Source organism: Mugil cephalus, chromosome 11 (genome assembly GCF_022458985.1).
Source record: "Mugil cephalus isolate CIBA_MC_2020 chromosome 11, CIBA_Mcephalus_1.1, whole genome shotgun sequence".
Lineage (NCBI taxonomy): Eukaryota > Metazoa > Chordata > Actinopteri > Mugiliformes > Mugilidae > Mugil > Mugil cephalus.
Window position 1 is genome coordinate 11,401,778 of NC_061780.1, and position 16,390 is coordinate 11,418,167.

General features: G+C 43.3%; 1 protein-coding gene across 1 annotated transcript in view; it reads left to right on the top strand.

Moving 5' to 3' along the window:
* Nucleotides 1-15,806, top strand: part of LOC125017070 (dynein axonemal heavy chain 11) — a 37,509-nt gene extending 21,703 nt beyond the window's left edge. The window contains exons 56-82 of the mRNA XM_047599926.1: nucleotides 720-953; nucleotides 1,094-1,240; nucleotides 1,363-1,476; nucleotides 1,561-1,704; nucleotides 2,274-2,456; nucleotides 2,580-2,681; nucleotides 2,794-2,928; nucleotides 4,086-4,259; nucleotides 4,388-4,623; nucleotides 4,720-4,842; nucleotides 6,850-7,054; nucleotides 7,174-7,338; nucleotides 7,506-7,646; nucleotides 7,888-8,058; nucleotides 8,487-8,609; nucleotides 8,727-8,920; nucleotides 8,998-9,146; nucleotides 9,214-9,341; nucleotides 9,721-9,948; nucleotides 10,058-10,249; nucleotides 11,287-11,406; nucleotides 12,015-12,257; nucleotides 12,355-12,537; nucleotides 12,671-12,786; nucleotides 12,923-13,035; nucleotides 13,113-13,253; nucleotides 13,359-15,806. Of these exons, the coding sequence (XP_047455882.1) occupies nucleotides 720-953; nucleotides 1,094-1,240; nucleotides 1,363-1,476; nucleotides 1,561-1,704; nucleotides 2,274-2,456; nucleotides 2,580-2,681; nucleotides 2,794-2,928; nucleotides 4,086-4,259; nucleotides 4,388-4,623; nucleotides 4,720-4,842; nucleotides 6,850-7,054; nucleotides 7,174-7,338; nucleotides 7,506-7,646; nucleotides 7,888-8,058; nucleotides 8,487-8,609; nucleotides 8,727-8,920; nucleotides 8,998-9,146; nucleotides 9,214-9,341; nucleotides 9,721-9,948; nucleotides 10,058-10,249; nucleotides 11,287-11,406; nucleotides 12,015-12,257; nucleotides 12,355-12,537; nucleotides 12,671-12,786; nucleotides 12,923-13,035; nucleotides 13,113-13,253; nucleotides 13,359-13,606 (4,452 nt within the window). The 3' untranslated portion in view covers nucleotides 13,607-15,806. The remainder of the gene's footprint in view (nucleotides 1-719; nucleotides 954-1,093; nucleotides 1,241-1,362; nucleotides 1,477-1,560; nucleotides 1,705-2,273; nucleotides 2,457-2,579; nucleotides 2,682-2,793; nucleotides 2,929-4,085; nucleotides 4,260-4,387; nucleotides 4,624-4,719; nucleotides 4,843-6,849; nucleotides 7,055-7,173; nucleotides 7,339-7,505; nucleotides 7,647-7,887; nucleotides 8,059-8,486; nucleotides 8,610-8,726; nucleotides 8,921-8,997; nucleotides 9,147-9,213; nucleotides 9,342-9,720; nucleotides 9,949-10,057; nucleotides 10,250-11,286; nucleotides 11,407-12,014; nucleotides 12,258-12,354; nucleotides 12,538-12,670; nucleotides 12,787-12,922; nucleotides 13,036-13,112; nucleotides 13,254-13,358) is intronic.
* Nucleotides 15,807-16,390: the final 584 nt, after the last annotated feature.

Sequence of the window (16,390 nt, forward strand, 5' to 3'; positions counted from 1 at the left end):
TGAAACAAAGCAATACAGTGAGACATTATACGCTATTAATGATTGTTTATCCTAATAAAGAGGCAGGAGTACAAGAAATGAAATGATCATTCATTTAAAGTTACAAACGCGCAACTTGCTAATAGTTGTCACAGAAGGCCAATCAATGGGCTTCTTTCGCATCTCACAGCATGCTTTGTCAAAATGCGTTATGTCAGATCTTAATTAATAATGATTTTTTTTTTTCCTACCGGCTCTGTGATCATTAACAATGGCTTTTTGTGAGTTATGGTCAGGTTTGATCGCGGTATTCTCCGCTCATTTGTTTTTGCTTTAATTGATCGCTAACTGTGTGATTAATGGAGGCTGCGTGCCACTGCGCTGCGTGTGATGAATATCTGGTTCGAATGTAGTCCCGCCGCTGCTGTGGAGTGTTTTGAAAGTTGGAGGACACCAGATATAATGTAAGCGGTATGCATGTTTTACAAGCTGCGTGTCAGTGGTCTAAACACATTATTTTCGCAGAGGTTTCAAAGCATAATCATTCCTGCCAGCTGCACCTAAATTTCAGATTGAGTAAGTCAGGGCCAGGCAAGTAAGATGGCAAAACTTGGAGATGAATTCAAAATTTATGAAGATAATATTTCAGTTTCCATCAGGTCGGGGATGTTAAAACCCACTCAATTCGGCTCTGCGTGTTCGCCCCTCTCCCCCCCCCGCTTGTCTGCTTATTTTTACAGCCTGCCGTCCAGGAATCCATCAGTCTTTTCATGGCCTACGTTCACACCAGTGTCAACCAGGCAAGTGAAAAATACCGGCGCAATGAGAAGCGGTACAATTACACCACCCCCAAGAGCTTTCTCCAGCAAATCACCCTGTACAGAAACCTCCTGGAGAGCAGCCGGGCTCAGCTTCGCCATAAGATGAACCGGCTCGACAGCGGCCTTCAGAAGCTCCAAACCACCGCTGCTCAGGTAAACGTCCGTCCTGTAGGGGGATAATATTAGGGTTTGAAGAAGATTGTGGTGGACAAATTAGGGATAGTATTAGTGCTTAATTTGGGGGATTTTCTGTGACATTTATTAGAAATTGATGTGTCATAATGTTTTGTCAGGTGGAAGATCTAAAAGCCAAACTGGCATCCCAAGAAGCTGAGCTGACCTTTAAAAACCAGAATATTGAAGCTCTAATTACAAAGATTGGACTGCAGACTGAGAAGGTTAGCGACAAGAGAGAGGCTGCGGATGCCGAAGCACAAAAGGTGAAACATCCCATCGCATACAATATTGGTTGTCATTTTTTTTGGCATTCTTCTCTAAATAACATACTGCTATCACATTAATAAATCTCCTGATTTGGTTTGTTTTGCTTGCATTTTTACAGGTTGCTATCATCCAGACAGAAATTGCCGTCAAACAGAAGGATTGCGAAAGTGACCTGGCCAAGGCAGAGCCGTCGCTAACAGCCGCCACAGCCGCGCTGGACACCCTCAATAAGGTGCTTCCTTTTATCAAACAAGATCAATCAATAGTCATTCTAAATACTACATAAAGTTACATATTACTATATCCTTCTTTACAGGTGAACCTCACCGAGCTGAAGGCCTTTCCGAACCCTCCGGCGGCAGTAATTAACGTGGCAGCAGCCGTGATGGTCCTGCTAGCGCCCCGCGGTCGAGTGCCGAAGGATCGGAGCTGGAAGGCGGCGCGGGTCTTCATGGGCAAGGTTAAGCTGTCACCATGTCAATCACATCTGCCTGATTAATGTCGATCTAATTTGTGAGTAGGCCTTGACCCTGGCCCTCCACGACGTCTCTGCAGCGCTCGCATTACAACTGGATGGCTCCGTGAATATGCTCACTCACTGGTGCAGCAAGTGTGTGTTGACCTGTTTCCCCGCTTCTCCCTGCTATTGATGCAAGTGTGGCCGTAAACATTTGGTGGACAGTCCACAAACTCATTCAGCAGTTTGGTGGGTTGTAATATTTGGATTCATTTGCGATGTAAGGCTGAGCCTGTTATACAAGGACCACATGGAGCTAAAAAGCTTAGTTTCACTGCTGTCTTTTGCAGGTGTGCAACAGGTAAATAAAATGAAATGTCAGTGTCATTCAGTGAGCAAAACAGTCTTTTGGTGAACTAAAACACTTTACATTCCACATGGAAAAATTATTATATTAAAAAATGTGTGGACATGTTGTTTTGATGCAAGTCCTGTACCCAAATTTAGGGATACTAGGAGCCTCACGTACAATATGCTAATGTCTTGCTTGTGTTTGTCTTTATGTGTCTCAGGTGGACGATTTCCTGCAGGCCCTGGTGTCATATGACAAGGAGCACATTCCTGAATCCTGTCTGACTGTGGTGAAACAAGAATATCTGAGAAACCCAGACTTCCGCCCAGATCTAGTTTGGACCAAATCCACAGCTGCAGCTGGTCTTTGTGCCTGGACTATTAATATTGTCAGATACTATGAGGTCAAGCGTTGCTGCCAAATAAGTTGTAATTATAATAAATGTTATGGGTGTTAGTGTTGAGGTTTTCCCGTCATTAAATAGCTTTTTTTTTTCTTTTCATAAAGTCTGTTTTTCATTTAACAGATTTATTGTGAGGTCATTCCAAAAAGGCGTGCATTATCTCAAGCTAATGCAGAGCTAGAAACGGCAACAGCCAAACTGTCGGCAGTTCAAAAGAAATTGGCAGTGAGTGCGATGTTATTATTTCGCAATGTCCATTTCAGATCATTCCGTTTAAAAAGCTAGACTTTCTTAATGGTGTCTCATTTGCATCGCTTCCTTTGTTTTGTTTCTCCAGGACCTTGATGCCAGCCTCCAGAGCCTAACAGCTCAGTTTGAAAAGGCTACAGCTGAGAAAATCAGTTGTCAGGAGGAGGTGACGCGTACCACCCAGACCATAGAGCTGGCCAACCGACTAGTCAAGGGCTTAGTGGTAAAAGAGGAGATTTTGGGGAGTTTTGTGGTGTCATTGGGGGCAGATCTGGCATAAAAGCGACTGTCAATTTTCTGGCCGCATGCATGGAGAGGTGCTGATAATCGAATTGCTCCAGTAATCTGGACGAGAAGTTGTTATGTCCTGGCAGGGTAGCCTGACAGTTGTGTGAGCGGGATCAGACGAGGGGAGATTTTTTTACAGGCTGGCCCAGCAGCATGCTGGGGACTTGTGAGACAGGTAGAGAGGGCTGGACCACAGAAAACGCATGGCTGAACTGGGCAACTGGCTGGCTGAGCGGTTCCCAAATTGAGAAAGAAAGAGAGATGGCGAGGAGGCTACACTAACTCTGCCCCCTGTCTGTGCAGTGGACGGTTTGTGTGTGTGCTGAATTCGTTTGCAGCATCTTTCTATAATACATTGAATATATTTTCATCTCTTTTGCATTCCTGTGCATGCCTTTTTTGGGCACCTGGATCTTAATTTTTATGGATGCTAATATAAAATAAAGGACGGCCATTTCAGTGTCCGTTTTGCAAGTTCGACTTTTTTTTTTTTTTTTTTTTTTTTTTTTTTTTTATCCCAGCAAATAAATGTGGTTTGCATGGAACAGCTTGGCTTTTAAGCATATCAAGATAAATGTTTTGTCTTTATGGCATTGACCTGGAAGCAATAGTGTACAGACTAATAAATCAGGCCGTCTGTATTTAATCATTAACTTACCTCAAAGCCTCAACAGCTGTTGGAAATTAACAATGTCTCACCCCAGACTGAGTGATATTACAGGCAATCCATAATACATTAGAGTAAAATTATAGTGATTTTTAACTGTCGGAGAATTTATTATGTGACATATTCTAGATCCACTGCCCCTTGTAAGAAAATGCCATGCGTGATTTATCGTTGTACACAGTCCTGGTATTGAAGGTTCAAATTAATGCTAAATTGATGCTGAGTGAATCTGCAGCCAAACTTCCACATCTGTTGGAAGGAAACTGCAGTTGTATGCTTGACTGTGCACGTTCTCAGTTTATACAACACACAGAGTGGGAACTTACCCAACACGTACGCGCACATTCTCCAATTCTAGATTTGAAAGACCTGCACTCTCTTTAGTTCTTCTCTGTGTATTTTTAAAGTGATTTTGTTTGTTACAGTCGGAGAAGGAGCGCTGGTCCCAGGCTGTTGTCCAGTACGAAAAGCAACAGAAGACCCTCTGCGGTGACGTCCTCCTCACTTCAGCCTTCGTCTCTTACATGGGCTACTTCACCAGCCAATATCGCGTGGAGCTTTTTTACCACGTGTGGATCCCTTTCCTTCAGTCTCTGAAGGTAATATCAATTTGGAGCAATCGCTGTAACATATCACAGAGTAAAATCTTTCTCTTTACGGCCACAGCAGAGTCTGTGAGCTGGAGTGCACTGCAGCTAGAGAGACATTCTTCCCGTTTCTGTTCCAGGTCTCTGTGCCCCTGACAGACGGCCTGGATCCAATAGTCATGCTTACAGATGATGCCACTGTGGCTGCCTGGCATAACCAGGGCTTGCCAAATGATCGGATGTCCACTGAAAACGCGGCCATCCTAACCACCAGCGAGCGCTGGCCGCTCATCATCGACCCACAGCAGCAGGGCATCAAGTGGATCAGTAACCACCGAGGGGCAGAGTTGAGGGTGGTGCGGCTCGGGCAGAAAGGGTGAGGAGGTTCATTATGTAAGGGGGTATCTTATGCTTTGAAAATGTGCACCCCCGGCCACGTTTAATTTTTCCGTTTCCTTACTTTTTTGTTTAGGTATCTAGATGTGATTGAACAAGCTCTTGTCAGTGGTGGAACAGTCCTGATCGAGAATCTGCCAGAGAAGATAGACCCAATCTTGGAGCCGCTGCTAGGCAGAAAAACTACTAAAAGAGGAAGGTTTGTGCTGAACAAACGTACCAATAGTTAATACGACGCTTTGTGCAATCCACTTGGCGTTTGATTGTTGCGCATAAAAAACATTTTGAATCAATGCGTGGTTTTTATACCCCTGTTCATACATAAATCGATGTGTCCACAACTAGTCCTAATGTGTCTGTGGTGTGAGACTTCAGGGGCAGATTTGCCAGATGGTTGAATCTCACCAAGCTTTCGAAACACCAGCAGGACATGACTGAATGCATTATTATTGCCCACTCTTTAGATTAAAAATGAATTTGCGGCACATGTTCTGAATCCCTGAGGCCGACGTATTGATCAGGCCCTCGACGCGGGTGATAGATGTATATTTGTGTGTTCATATTCTTTAGCTGTGATGAATATTGAACAGCTGAGCCGCAGCCTAAAAGCTGAATTGAGGACAGTCATGGTTATGTATAAGGACGCCTGACTCTCTCAGAAAGCTGGCTTGTAGCACACTAAATTCAGTGGTCCTCCATCATTATGGAAGACTCAGTTTATCTTCAATAATTTCATAACACTGATATATTTTTTTTTTCGTCATTCATCTGCATTCTTTAGAATAATGCTGCTGAATGTGCTTTACCATCGCCAAGATAATTCACTGCATCTCGACTGACTTTGGTAATATGTGTCATCCGTTTATGAATACTATTAAAGTTCCTTGGATTTAATATTTATTATCAAATGATACATTCCATCCAAACTTCAACTAGTTTGGAACAAATTTGCGAAACGTGATTTTACAGGTGCAGCTACTCCTGCTCAGTGTAATCCGCTTCACTAATAAAACAGTGAGACCAGAAATAGCTGCTATATGATATGCTTCAGTTAGCAATTACTCTGAAAAGGAGGAATCCGGTAAATCCCATAAACGGGACAACCAACAGCAGAATAAAAAGAAAATATCACGTATTGACATTCTGCTTTGATTTCCTCCTCAGAAATGTTTACATCTTTCTTGCTCTGATCCATGTATGACCATGAATATTGAGCATCTTGGTGCATGTTCATCGAGCCTCTTTTGAAGTCCCGTCCGTTCGGACGTAACAATTTATCATAGTAAATCTGATTATAAGTTTATCCCTTGTAGATGACCCACACACTTGTTTCTATCGATGATTAATACAACCTGCTGGGGCAGCCATGATGGATCTGGTAGGGCTCCACAGCTGAAGTTCATTAATAATTGGAATGTTGTAGAGTGTGAAGTAATGAATACTAATTATTCCTTTCATGGCTGACGGAAGACTACAAGCCAATCCATCAGCAAGGACTTTAATTTGGTGGAGTAATGGTTCTATCAATAGTACATTAATTCTGGCTTGTGAAGATATAGAGTTGAACCAGACCCAGGCCATGAGGAACCTGTGCCATAAAAATCGGGGCCTTCCCTGACACCCAGGGGGTAATTAGAGATAAATGAAAAGCCACCAGGTTCGTCAAGCCAGTGCTAATTTAATTGAAACGCAGGAACAGATAAATATTGGCTGGTGGGGTGTTAATCTTTCATATTTATTCAAGAATATTCGTCCGCGGCGTGAGTGACGTCTGGAGTCAAGCTGAAGTTGCGGTGAGAGGAGAGAGATGTGTGAGGATGAGTTCAGATGCAGGAGGGGAAAAAATCTTTTTCAAGAGGGCTGGCAGTGCTGCCGTTCAGATAATCTTTATTTTTTTAATCACCTGCATTGTTCTTTAAAATAACTTCTTTGACAATATTTAAATTCAGGACCAAAATGTTGACTTTTAGATTTATTTCGTTCTTGTCAGGCAGAAATATTAAGTGGTGTCATCACTGGCAAACAATAACTTAAACTTGTTTTAGTCATATCATGTCATGAATAATGTTATATAGTACATTTTCTGTCCCTAAAGTTTCTTTTTTGTCTTCATGAGTGATTTGTCTTTTATGAAAGTAACAACAATGACATTAAGTCAATATTCCCCTTCAACGAATGTTTAACAAATTGCCCCTCTGTTATCCAGGTACATTCAGATCGGGGGAAAGGAGTGTGAATACGACCACAGCTTCCAACTCATTCTTCACACCAAACTGGCTAATCCGCACTTCCCTCCTGAGCTCCAGGCCCAGACCACCCTCATCAACTTCACCGTGACTCCTGTGGGCCTCGAGGAACAGTTGCTGGGGCAGGTGGTATCCTGGGAGAGGCCTGACCTGGAGAGCCTGAAGGTAAACACATGCTGTACATAGTTTGGTAAAGTTGTCGATAGATGGTTTTACAGGAAAGCATTTTGTCAGAATGCAAGACCTTAGAGAATTTATGCTTTATTATGTGTACGTGCCCCAAGATGCAGCTGACCACACAGCAGAACCACTTCAAGATTGAGCTCAAGAGGTTTGAGGACGACCTGCTGAGTCGCCTCTCTGCAGCCCACGGTAATTTCCTGGGTGATATTTCCCTGGTGGAGCAGCTTGAGAACACTAAGACCACCGCTGCTCACATTCAGCGCAAGGTGAGGTTATTACATGGAAAGTGTTCCGTGTTTTTTTTGAAGTACAATAGCAAGTGCCTCATTACGTTGCATTAGCTGTACACGTGTAGTTAGGAGTATGTGTAATGAGAAGGTTTTGGAGCATGACTAAGAGCCCTAATAGCTCATTTTGTGCGATTGGAACGCAGGTGTTGGAGACCAGAGAGAACGAGACAAAGATCAACGAGGCTCGAGAACTATACCGCCCAGCAGCTGAGAGAGCGTCACTCCTATTCTTCATCATCAATGACCTCAGCAAGATTAACCCCATGTACCAATTTTCTCTCAAGGTGAAACCTTTACCCCTGAAGCGCTCTCAGAGGGCTCAGATCGTTTAGTGCGGCGCGTCAGTATTATTCAGTGCTTCTCTTTTAGCCGCTACTCTACGTACAGATGAGCTCGACGGCGTTCCTTCTCGCCACATGTTCCGTGTCACTGTTTTGGCTTTGAAAACCAGTGCGACTCGGGGTCCTGGCCACGCGCGTGCGTACGTACGTTATTGCGACTGTCGCCTTTTTGGTTGTGTTCCAGACCTTTAACTCCGTGTTTAACAAAGCGATGGAGCGTGCCGAATGGGACGAGGACGTGAGGAGCAGAGTGCGCACCCTCACCGAGGCCATCACCTATTCTGTATTCCTCCACGCCAGCCGGGGCCTGTTTGAGAGAGACAAGTTAACCTTCTTGTCACACACTGCCTTCCAGGTGAGGGAGTCAGGACCGCCTCAAAGGTGGGGCCTGCTGTCATCCTCATCAATCAAAGTACTTTTCTGCCCCCACATTAACTTCAATTAAAAGCAGTCAGCAATACCATACGCTGCTATTGATTACCTCTCACAACCCTTGCTCCACGGCTGCTGTTCAGACAGTTGGTTCTGACAAGGGGGCTGGTTCTGATGGCATAATGCAATTATCTGTCATTGCGCCAACTGTTTTCATCTTAGGAATTGTGCTACTCTGAAGGCTGTCCTTCACGTGGCTCTTTCACATCCACAAGCACTTTTTCAGCCTGTCAAAGTTTACCCACTTCCTTCACCGGAGTTTTTTTTTTGTTTTCCATTGTTGTGGAAATGATTGAAAAGAAATCAATACCACATAGATCATTACAAACTGCTCTTGGTGCTTCCCCTCAGATCCTGCTCAAGCAGGGCCTGATTGATGCCCAGGAATTCAACTTCCTGCTGCACTTCCCAGTGGAGGCCAGCGCATTTAGTCCGGTGTCCTTCCTCTCTCCACATGCCTGGGGCGCCATAAAGGTAAGGAATAGGCCTTTGACACACTGTATGTGAAAGTGTGATGTTCTCATTCTGGTCATCACCTAATATTTCATTCCTTTGCTAAGGGAGGTAACAATGTCTGTTATTTTGTTGCAGAGAATTTCTACAATGGAGGAATTCAGCGGCCTGGACAGGGACATGGAGAGCTCACCAAAGAGGTGGAGGAAGATCGTTGAGTCCGGTTGTCCTGAGAAGGAAAGGCTTCCCCAGGACTGGAAGAGCAAGAATTCCCTTCAGAAGCTCATCATCCTGAGAGCGCTCCGCCCTGACAGGACGACCTACACACTAAGGTGAACAAATGCCCAAAGTGCATTTCAGTTAGTCATTTCTGTACATCACTAAGCTTTGTGACTGTGTTTCCTCGCAGGAATTTTGTGGAGGAAAGCATGGGAAGCAAGTACGTGCAGGCTGCCAAACTGGAGTTTGAGAAGTTGTTTGAGGACAGCGGTCCGTCGACACCTGTGTTCTTCATTCTTTCACCTGGAGTGGATCCGCTCAGAGATGTGGAGAAACTAGGTAAAACTTACTCACAGCTTTGGTGTTATTTGTCGGAATAAATATTCAAAATGTCCCTTCCGTGCAGGTTTAAAACTGGGATTTTCCATCGATCACGGCACCTTGCACAACGTGTCCCTGGGACAAGGGCAGGAGGAAGTAGCTGAGAGGGTTCTCAGGAATGCCTCCAAACAGGGGCACTGGGTCATTTTACAGGTAGAAATGGTTGTTATTCACAGACTGGGATACTGTAGTGACTTCAGGCTGCTCGCCCAGTCTGCCTGTGATGCACCTAATGATATTATCTCACCCCCTTGAGCCAGGGAAATAAACTCAATTTGGTTCAATAAAAGCCATAATTGGCTACATCAGCTCCATAAATGGCTCCTTTAGGGAGAAGCCTGCAGCTAAGTGAATCAGTGAAGGTTTGTTTTGCTAATTCAGAACACAGAGAGACACAGACACGACTGCACATGAACGTTTTATAAGATAATATAACCCTTTAATTTATCCCACAGTGTGGATATTGTGTTATAGCTATTAGATCCGTTTACTGAGAGTTTGGTCTCATCCTTCTGATATGTTTGGTGTCCAGAATGTACACCTGGTGGCCCGCTGGCTGCCCTCCCTGGAGGCTCTTCTGGAGACAGCAGCGGCGGAGAGTCATCCCGGCTATCGGGTTTTCATCACCGGGGAACCGGCACCGAGCCCCGAGCAGCACGTAATCCCCAGGGGCATGTTGGAGAATGCCATCAAAATCACTAATGAGCCCCCCACCGGCATGAACGCCAGTTTGCACGCAGCCCTCAACAACTTCAGTCAGGTGTGCTTTAAAATTAAAAATGACTTAAACAGAAAGCATTTGATTTATTTCCCGATATAGTTTTGACTGTAGCGTTCGCTGCAATCTGTACGTCTTCTTTTCTCTTCAGGACACTCTGGATATGTGTTCCAGAGAACAAGAGTTCAACTCCATGTTCTTCTCCCTCTGCTTCTTTCACGCCTGCGTCACAGAGCGCCGCAAATTTGGCCCACAAGGCTGGAATCACAACTACCCCTTCAGCACAGGAGACCTCACCATCTCAGCCAGTGTGTTGTACAACTACTTGGAGGCCAACGCTAAAGTATTTTCACCACTATTTTTTTTTTTTTTTGTTTAAGCTATTTTCATTTTTAATTTACATTGTCCCAATATTTTAGCAAAACTTTTAATTTGTTTCCACGACTACCTCTGTGGCTGTGTAAATTTATAATGATAATGGTATTTGCAGTGGCATTATTGTCAGGCAGGGATGTTGAATCACTGCGCAGTGTCTCCAATTACTTATTGAAATCTTTTGTTCCACTATTATTTATGAAAAATGTTCATTCCCATTTTCCCCCCACATTTCTTTTCTTTTAACTATGAACATGCAACCTATAATTTAGCTTTATTTCGCGGAGACAAAAAATCTATTCTTGGGGTGCTGCACCCCTCACAGCTCCTAATGCATTTCTCTTACAACTCCTATTACTGTGGTCATAAACAATTATGTCTTCTAGGTATTCTGCCCTCCAAAAACGAATGTCCTTCATTATGTTAACCAAACAGTAACCTGTATGTGCGTATACAGAGAATTCATTAGGAGGGCAATGAAGCGTTATCCTAAATGTAATTACATGCAGCCAATGTGACAGTTCACAACGCTACATAAGTGATCACTGCAATTAGAGCTGATGAAGGAAGCAATTTGCAAAACAATACAGGTACAAATGATTGTGAACCTACAGCTTTTGTAATTTGTTATGTATCACAGGTTCTTTTCTTCCTCCTTCACCCTCACGGATCATAATCTCCCGCTGAGGAAAAGACTCTTCTGTCATGCATTCGATCAGTGTGTGCAAAGAAACATAATTTTGTTACATTTCCGTACTGTTATCATTCAGAGAGTTTACATGGGAATAGATGAATACAGTTACTGGAGGATTTAAAGGAGCAGTGGCAAAATCAGTTGTTTCTTCAACAACAACAACAAAAAGTTTTAAAGACAGCTCTGAAAGCTCTAATGACGAACAGAAAATAATTACAATCCTTTCAGTTTTTGTAGTTTATAGTCTTACATTATTTTTCCTTTTTTGTTGGATTTGAGTCTATACACTCAGTCTATTATTGTCCGTGCAGGTGCCTTGGGAAGACTTGTGTTATCTTTTTGGTGAGATCATGTATGGAGGACACATTACCGATGACTGGGACAGAAGACTGTGTAAGACCTACCTGCAAGAATTCATGCATCCAAAAATGGTGAGTTAGTGAAGTCACATTGGGAGAAAAATCTTTTTATCGTTTGGTTGTTTTAGTGTTTGGTTTCTACAAAACTTAGGGGAAGGAGCATTGCATTTCATTATTTAAAAAATGTCTGTCAATTCATGTGGATTCAGTTTGGTAATGTTAAATTTTACAGTGGCAAATAGTTCCAGCTCTTTGTGGCGTTGTCAAGGTAAAGGGTGCCCTCTTGGGATGTAAAAATAAACTGCAATTTTGCACTTCAAAGTTTTTCCAGTCCTCTCATTTGTAATGTTGCATTTGTTTGCTGCTATCTGTGGCATTTAACTCCACAGGCACCAACAATATTAGGTGATAATTCTTTCCTTTTATACTCAGCATGTGTTTAAGTGATTTATCTGTTTCCCTCCCATATAAGACTTGTTAGCACATCTCCTTCCAAAGAAAACTATGAGAACAATCAGGCATAAATGAGTGTGTTAGGTGCAGCTAAAGTCTTGCTATTCATCACACTGAATTCTGAAATTTAAGCTCAGATTGCACATTAAGATAAATCCAGGTTGTATGAATGTTTGCTATGCGCCTTCATCCTTTTTTCATTCGTATTTTAAATTTTGAATTACTAGTTTGAAGCGGAACTCTTTCTGTGTCCGGGGTTCCTGGCTCCTCCTTTCATGGACTACACCGGTTACCACAGTTACATTGACGAGCATCTTCCGTCTGAGAACCCCACTTTGTACGGTCTCCATCCAAACGCCGAGCTTGAGTGCCTCACTCTCACCTCGGACAATCTCTTCAAGAGTCTCCTGGAGCTGCAGCCGCAGGACTCCTCCAGAGGAGACGGGGTTTCTCAGAGCACGGAGGAAAAGGTGTGGTGACAGGAAGGATCCTTCTTTAAAAATAAAAAATAAAAATGATGATACAATGACATATGTATAGTAAAACACTCACCACTTTATGTGTCAGGTGACAGCTATAATCGAAGACGTCCTTGAAAAGCTTCCTGAAGAGTACAACATGGCAGAGCTGATCTCAAAGACAACAGAGCGAAACCCCTACATCTTAGTTTGCTTTCAGGAGTGTGAACGCATGAATCTGCTGCTAGCAGAAATAAGGAAGTCCCTTAATGAGCTGGATCTTGGCCTGAAGGTACTTTTTACTTTGACTATGTTCTACAACGTGACACTGTGCACCTGTGGCACTTTACATGTCTTTGGTGAGCTCTCCATGTCCCTGTCCACTGACTTGTACCTAAGGACAATGAGACTGTTTCTGTCTACAGGGAGAACTCACCATCTCCTCCACGATGGAGACTCTACAGTCTGCGCTGTTCAGTGATTCTGTACCACATTCCTGGGCCAGACTGGCTTGTCCCTCCACTAAGACACTGGCCCAATGGTAACTTCTCACTCAATATATGTAATCTACCTGTTATGATGCTTGTTTTCAACCCTCAGTTAAATATTAAAGTGCAATTTGTAGATTCATTGAAAAATAAAGGCTTCAGTTAATTGTTTATCTTGTTGCTCCGTAGGTTGGCTGATCTCATGTGTAGCTGCCATGAGCTGGACAGCTGGACTCAGGACTTTGTGCTACCTGCTGCTGTTTGGCTCTCAGGGCTCTTCAACCCACAGTCCTTCCTCACAGGTGAGGTTCTTTTCTCAGACCGAGATGATAACGTCGAGGACACCAGTAAAAAAATATCACCACCTCGTATCTTACAGCGGTTCTGCAGAGTATTGCTCGCAAGAATCAGTGGCCCCTGGACAAGATGACTCTGACTGTGGACGTGACAAAGAAGACAAAAGACGACTTTGGGCACCCGCCACGAGAGGGAGCCTACATCCACGGACTCTTCATGGACGGTCGGAAATAATTAAACCCACTGTCTTTCCAGTACATCCTTGTAAATATCTTCAGTCAACCCCACAACACATCTAACACAAATACAACGTACTGTGTCCCTACAGGGGCACGTTGGGACACTCAGTCTGGAGTCGTCTCTGAGGCCGTCTTAAGAGACCTGACCCCAGCCATGCCGGTGCTCTACGTTAGAGCGGTGCCTGCGGAGGAGCAGGAGATCAAGAGTACCTTCAAATGTCCCGTGTACCGCACCAAGCAGCGTGGGTCCACACATGTGTGGGCCCTTCACCTCCGCACCAAGCAGCCTCCCGCCAAGTGGATCGTAGCTGGGGTGGCCTTGCTGCTGTCTGTGTGAGACATGTCAGATGTCAGGTATTAAATATAATGTCTGCTGATAACAAACAGTGTAGGAAAACATGTACTTTTAAATGGTATTACATTTCAGTATTTTGTTCTTAGTTATAATGACTAATATAACACATACACACAATTATGCACAGTTACTCTTTTATTTTTAGTGTTTCTCATTTGGTTTGTAGATAACAGAGCTGGCGCTGGACTGTCTGAATATGTTTTCAATTCAAATGGAATGGAAATATGCGGACAGAGACGCATGTTTGGCCTGCGCCGAACCTGTTGTGTCTGCGTCCGACACTGTTGAACTTCTCCCAGGAGTGTTGCCATGATTTGTTGGGAGCTTATGTCTCCATTTTAGACCATGTAATTCTGGATAGAGAGCATATTTTATTGGAAGGTCAAGATTAAAAAAGCTCTCTGGCTGCCCTCTGCTAACTGAATGATACACAATGCTGTCTGGAGGGCTCCCGGACAGAATTCCCAGGAGATGATGTGCATGGTCGCTATTGACTTTTAAATGAGGTGCATTTGACATTGACCTTTTGTACGGCAGAGGCAGAATACTAACAGACTAGTGTAATTCATTCAGCCGAGCCTGTTGGAAAAACCTATTCAGAGACACTGATAGCTTTGTATGAGAAGGCAACACATTAGATTGCCCATCCTTTATCAGTCCCCACTCTCTGTTAGCATCTGATTAACTTAACGTGAACCAAATAAAACCCTTAACTTTGGATGAGTGTAAATAAACAGGCGTCTTATCTAAAATCTCATCTTTTTGAACCGATTTAATTGAGGTTAATTGGAAACCGAGGACACGCGCAGATTAAAGTTTGAAGTTAAAGTATATGATGATTGATGTGCTTCTAACTCTCCTGCATCTAAGAGATATTTTAAAATATTGCATCCAATCTCCAAAGTCAAGGTTGACGTCATGTCATTTTGTAAATTAGTAGTTTTTATTAGATTTTTTTTTTAAGATTCTTTCCTCCTTAACTCTGACATTATTAGACAGGTGCCGTATTATGTGCTAAAATAAACAGACGACATCGCAATGTGCACATTACAGCCACTGAATCACACCTTTTTTTTTTCCCACACTCTTCTCAAATAAGATTTTCTCCAACGCTAATAACTGTTGTGTTGCTTTTAATTTCTCCCTGCAGCCAAAGTGACTGTAGACAGACAAATGGAGGATGGAGGATTGATTTTGCGCATTGTATTGCGCGGGGGGAAATGAGGAACCAGTCTTCCTGTAGATTCTCTTCATCTGCCTTCTCTTCCTCTCATTAGCACGCCACAGCATCTAGCCAGTCATTTGGTGACGGGGAAATGATACAGTGCTGGCGGTGTTTGGGAGGAAATGGCAGGGTACAGGGACCCGGCTCAGCAGGGGTCGTGCCTCAGATAGTCATGTTAAAGGCCAAGCAGGACACCTGGTTAAAGTCAGCAAGGGCATCTGGGCTGGGTCACACCTCCGCCTCAGTGCACCAAGAGAAGACGTTGTGTTCTGATGTTTTTTTTGGGTTCAAAATACTCACCCAACTTGTGCAGGATAATGTAGCCTAGTTACATTCAATATTGTCATTATTATTATAAGTATTATATGACTAAAACCGGCGTACAAGTTCATAGTGTTCATACTGAAAAACAACTTAACCCACAAGGTGGCGCCATGGCAAATGATGGAGGTGTGGGCCCTTGTGGAGCTGCTCCTCCACAGTAATTTCTCCGTTGCATCTCTATGGGGAGTTCGTGTGAGCAGTTGGTTTGAGGTTCACTCAATTACTCTCAAATTATTTTGTAAAATTCCCTTGTAAGCATCATATCAGGCTTTACAACTACAGCTCAGGGATGATAAAAAGTAAAGTAATACTTACTGTTAATTTCATAAGGAAAGGCCCTCCCAATGCATAAAAGTGACATATTATAATTTGCTCTCCACCAGGCTGGAAGCATTTGTCTGGGTGAATAGCTGTCAGTCAGTGCCTTTTTCTATAATGACCATGAAGTTTGCATTTGTGCACATGTAACTAGAGGAATTTTTGCTTTTCTGTATTTAGCCTAAAGTATCATGTTCTCATAATAATATTTAGCAATAATAAAATAGTAGAAAGTATCATTATGTGTTTCTCTAAAATTAAAAATACACTATATGCTCACCGGCCACTTTATTAGGTACACCTTCCTAGGAAAAGGTTGGACCCCCTTTTGCCTTCAGAAGTGCCTTAATTCTACATGTCAAACTTTTAACAAGGTGTTGGAAACATTCCTCAGAGATTTTGGTCCATATTGACATGACAGCATCACACAGGTCCTGCAGATTTGTTGGTTGCACCTCTGTGATGAGAATCTCCTGTTCCACAACATCCCAAAGTTGCTCTATTGGATTGAGATCTGGTGACTGTGGAGGCCATTGGAGTACAGTGAACTCTGCGTACACTGTGGTTATAAAGGGATGGACATGGTCAGCAACAATACTCAGGTAGGCTGTGGCATTTAAACCATGCTCAGTTTGTACTAAGGGGCCCAAAGTGCGGCAAGAAAATATCCCCCACACCAACACACCACCACCACCACCAGCCTGAACTGTTAATACAAGGCAGGATGGATCCATGCTTTCATGTTGGTTACACCAGATTCTGACCCTGATATCTGAATGTTACAGCTGAAATCAAGACTCATCAGACCAGGCAACGTTTTATCAATGTTCTATTGTCCAATGTTGTTGAGACTGTGAACTATAGTCTCAGTTTCCTGTTCTTAGCATACAGGAGTGGCA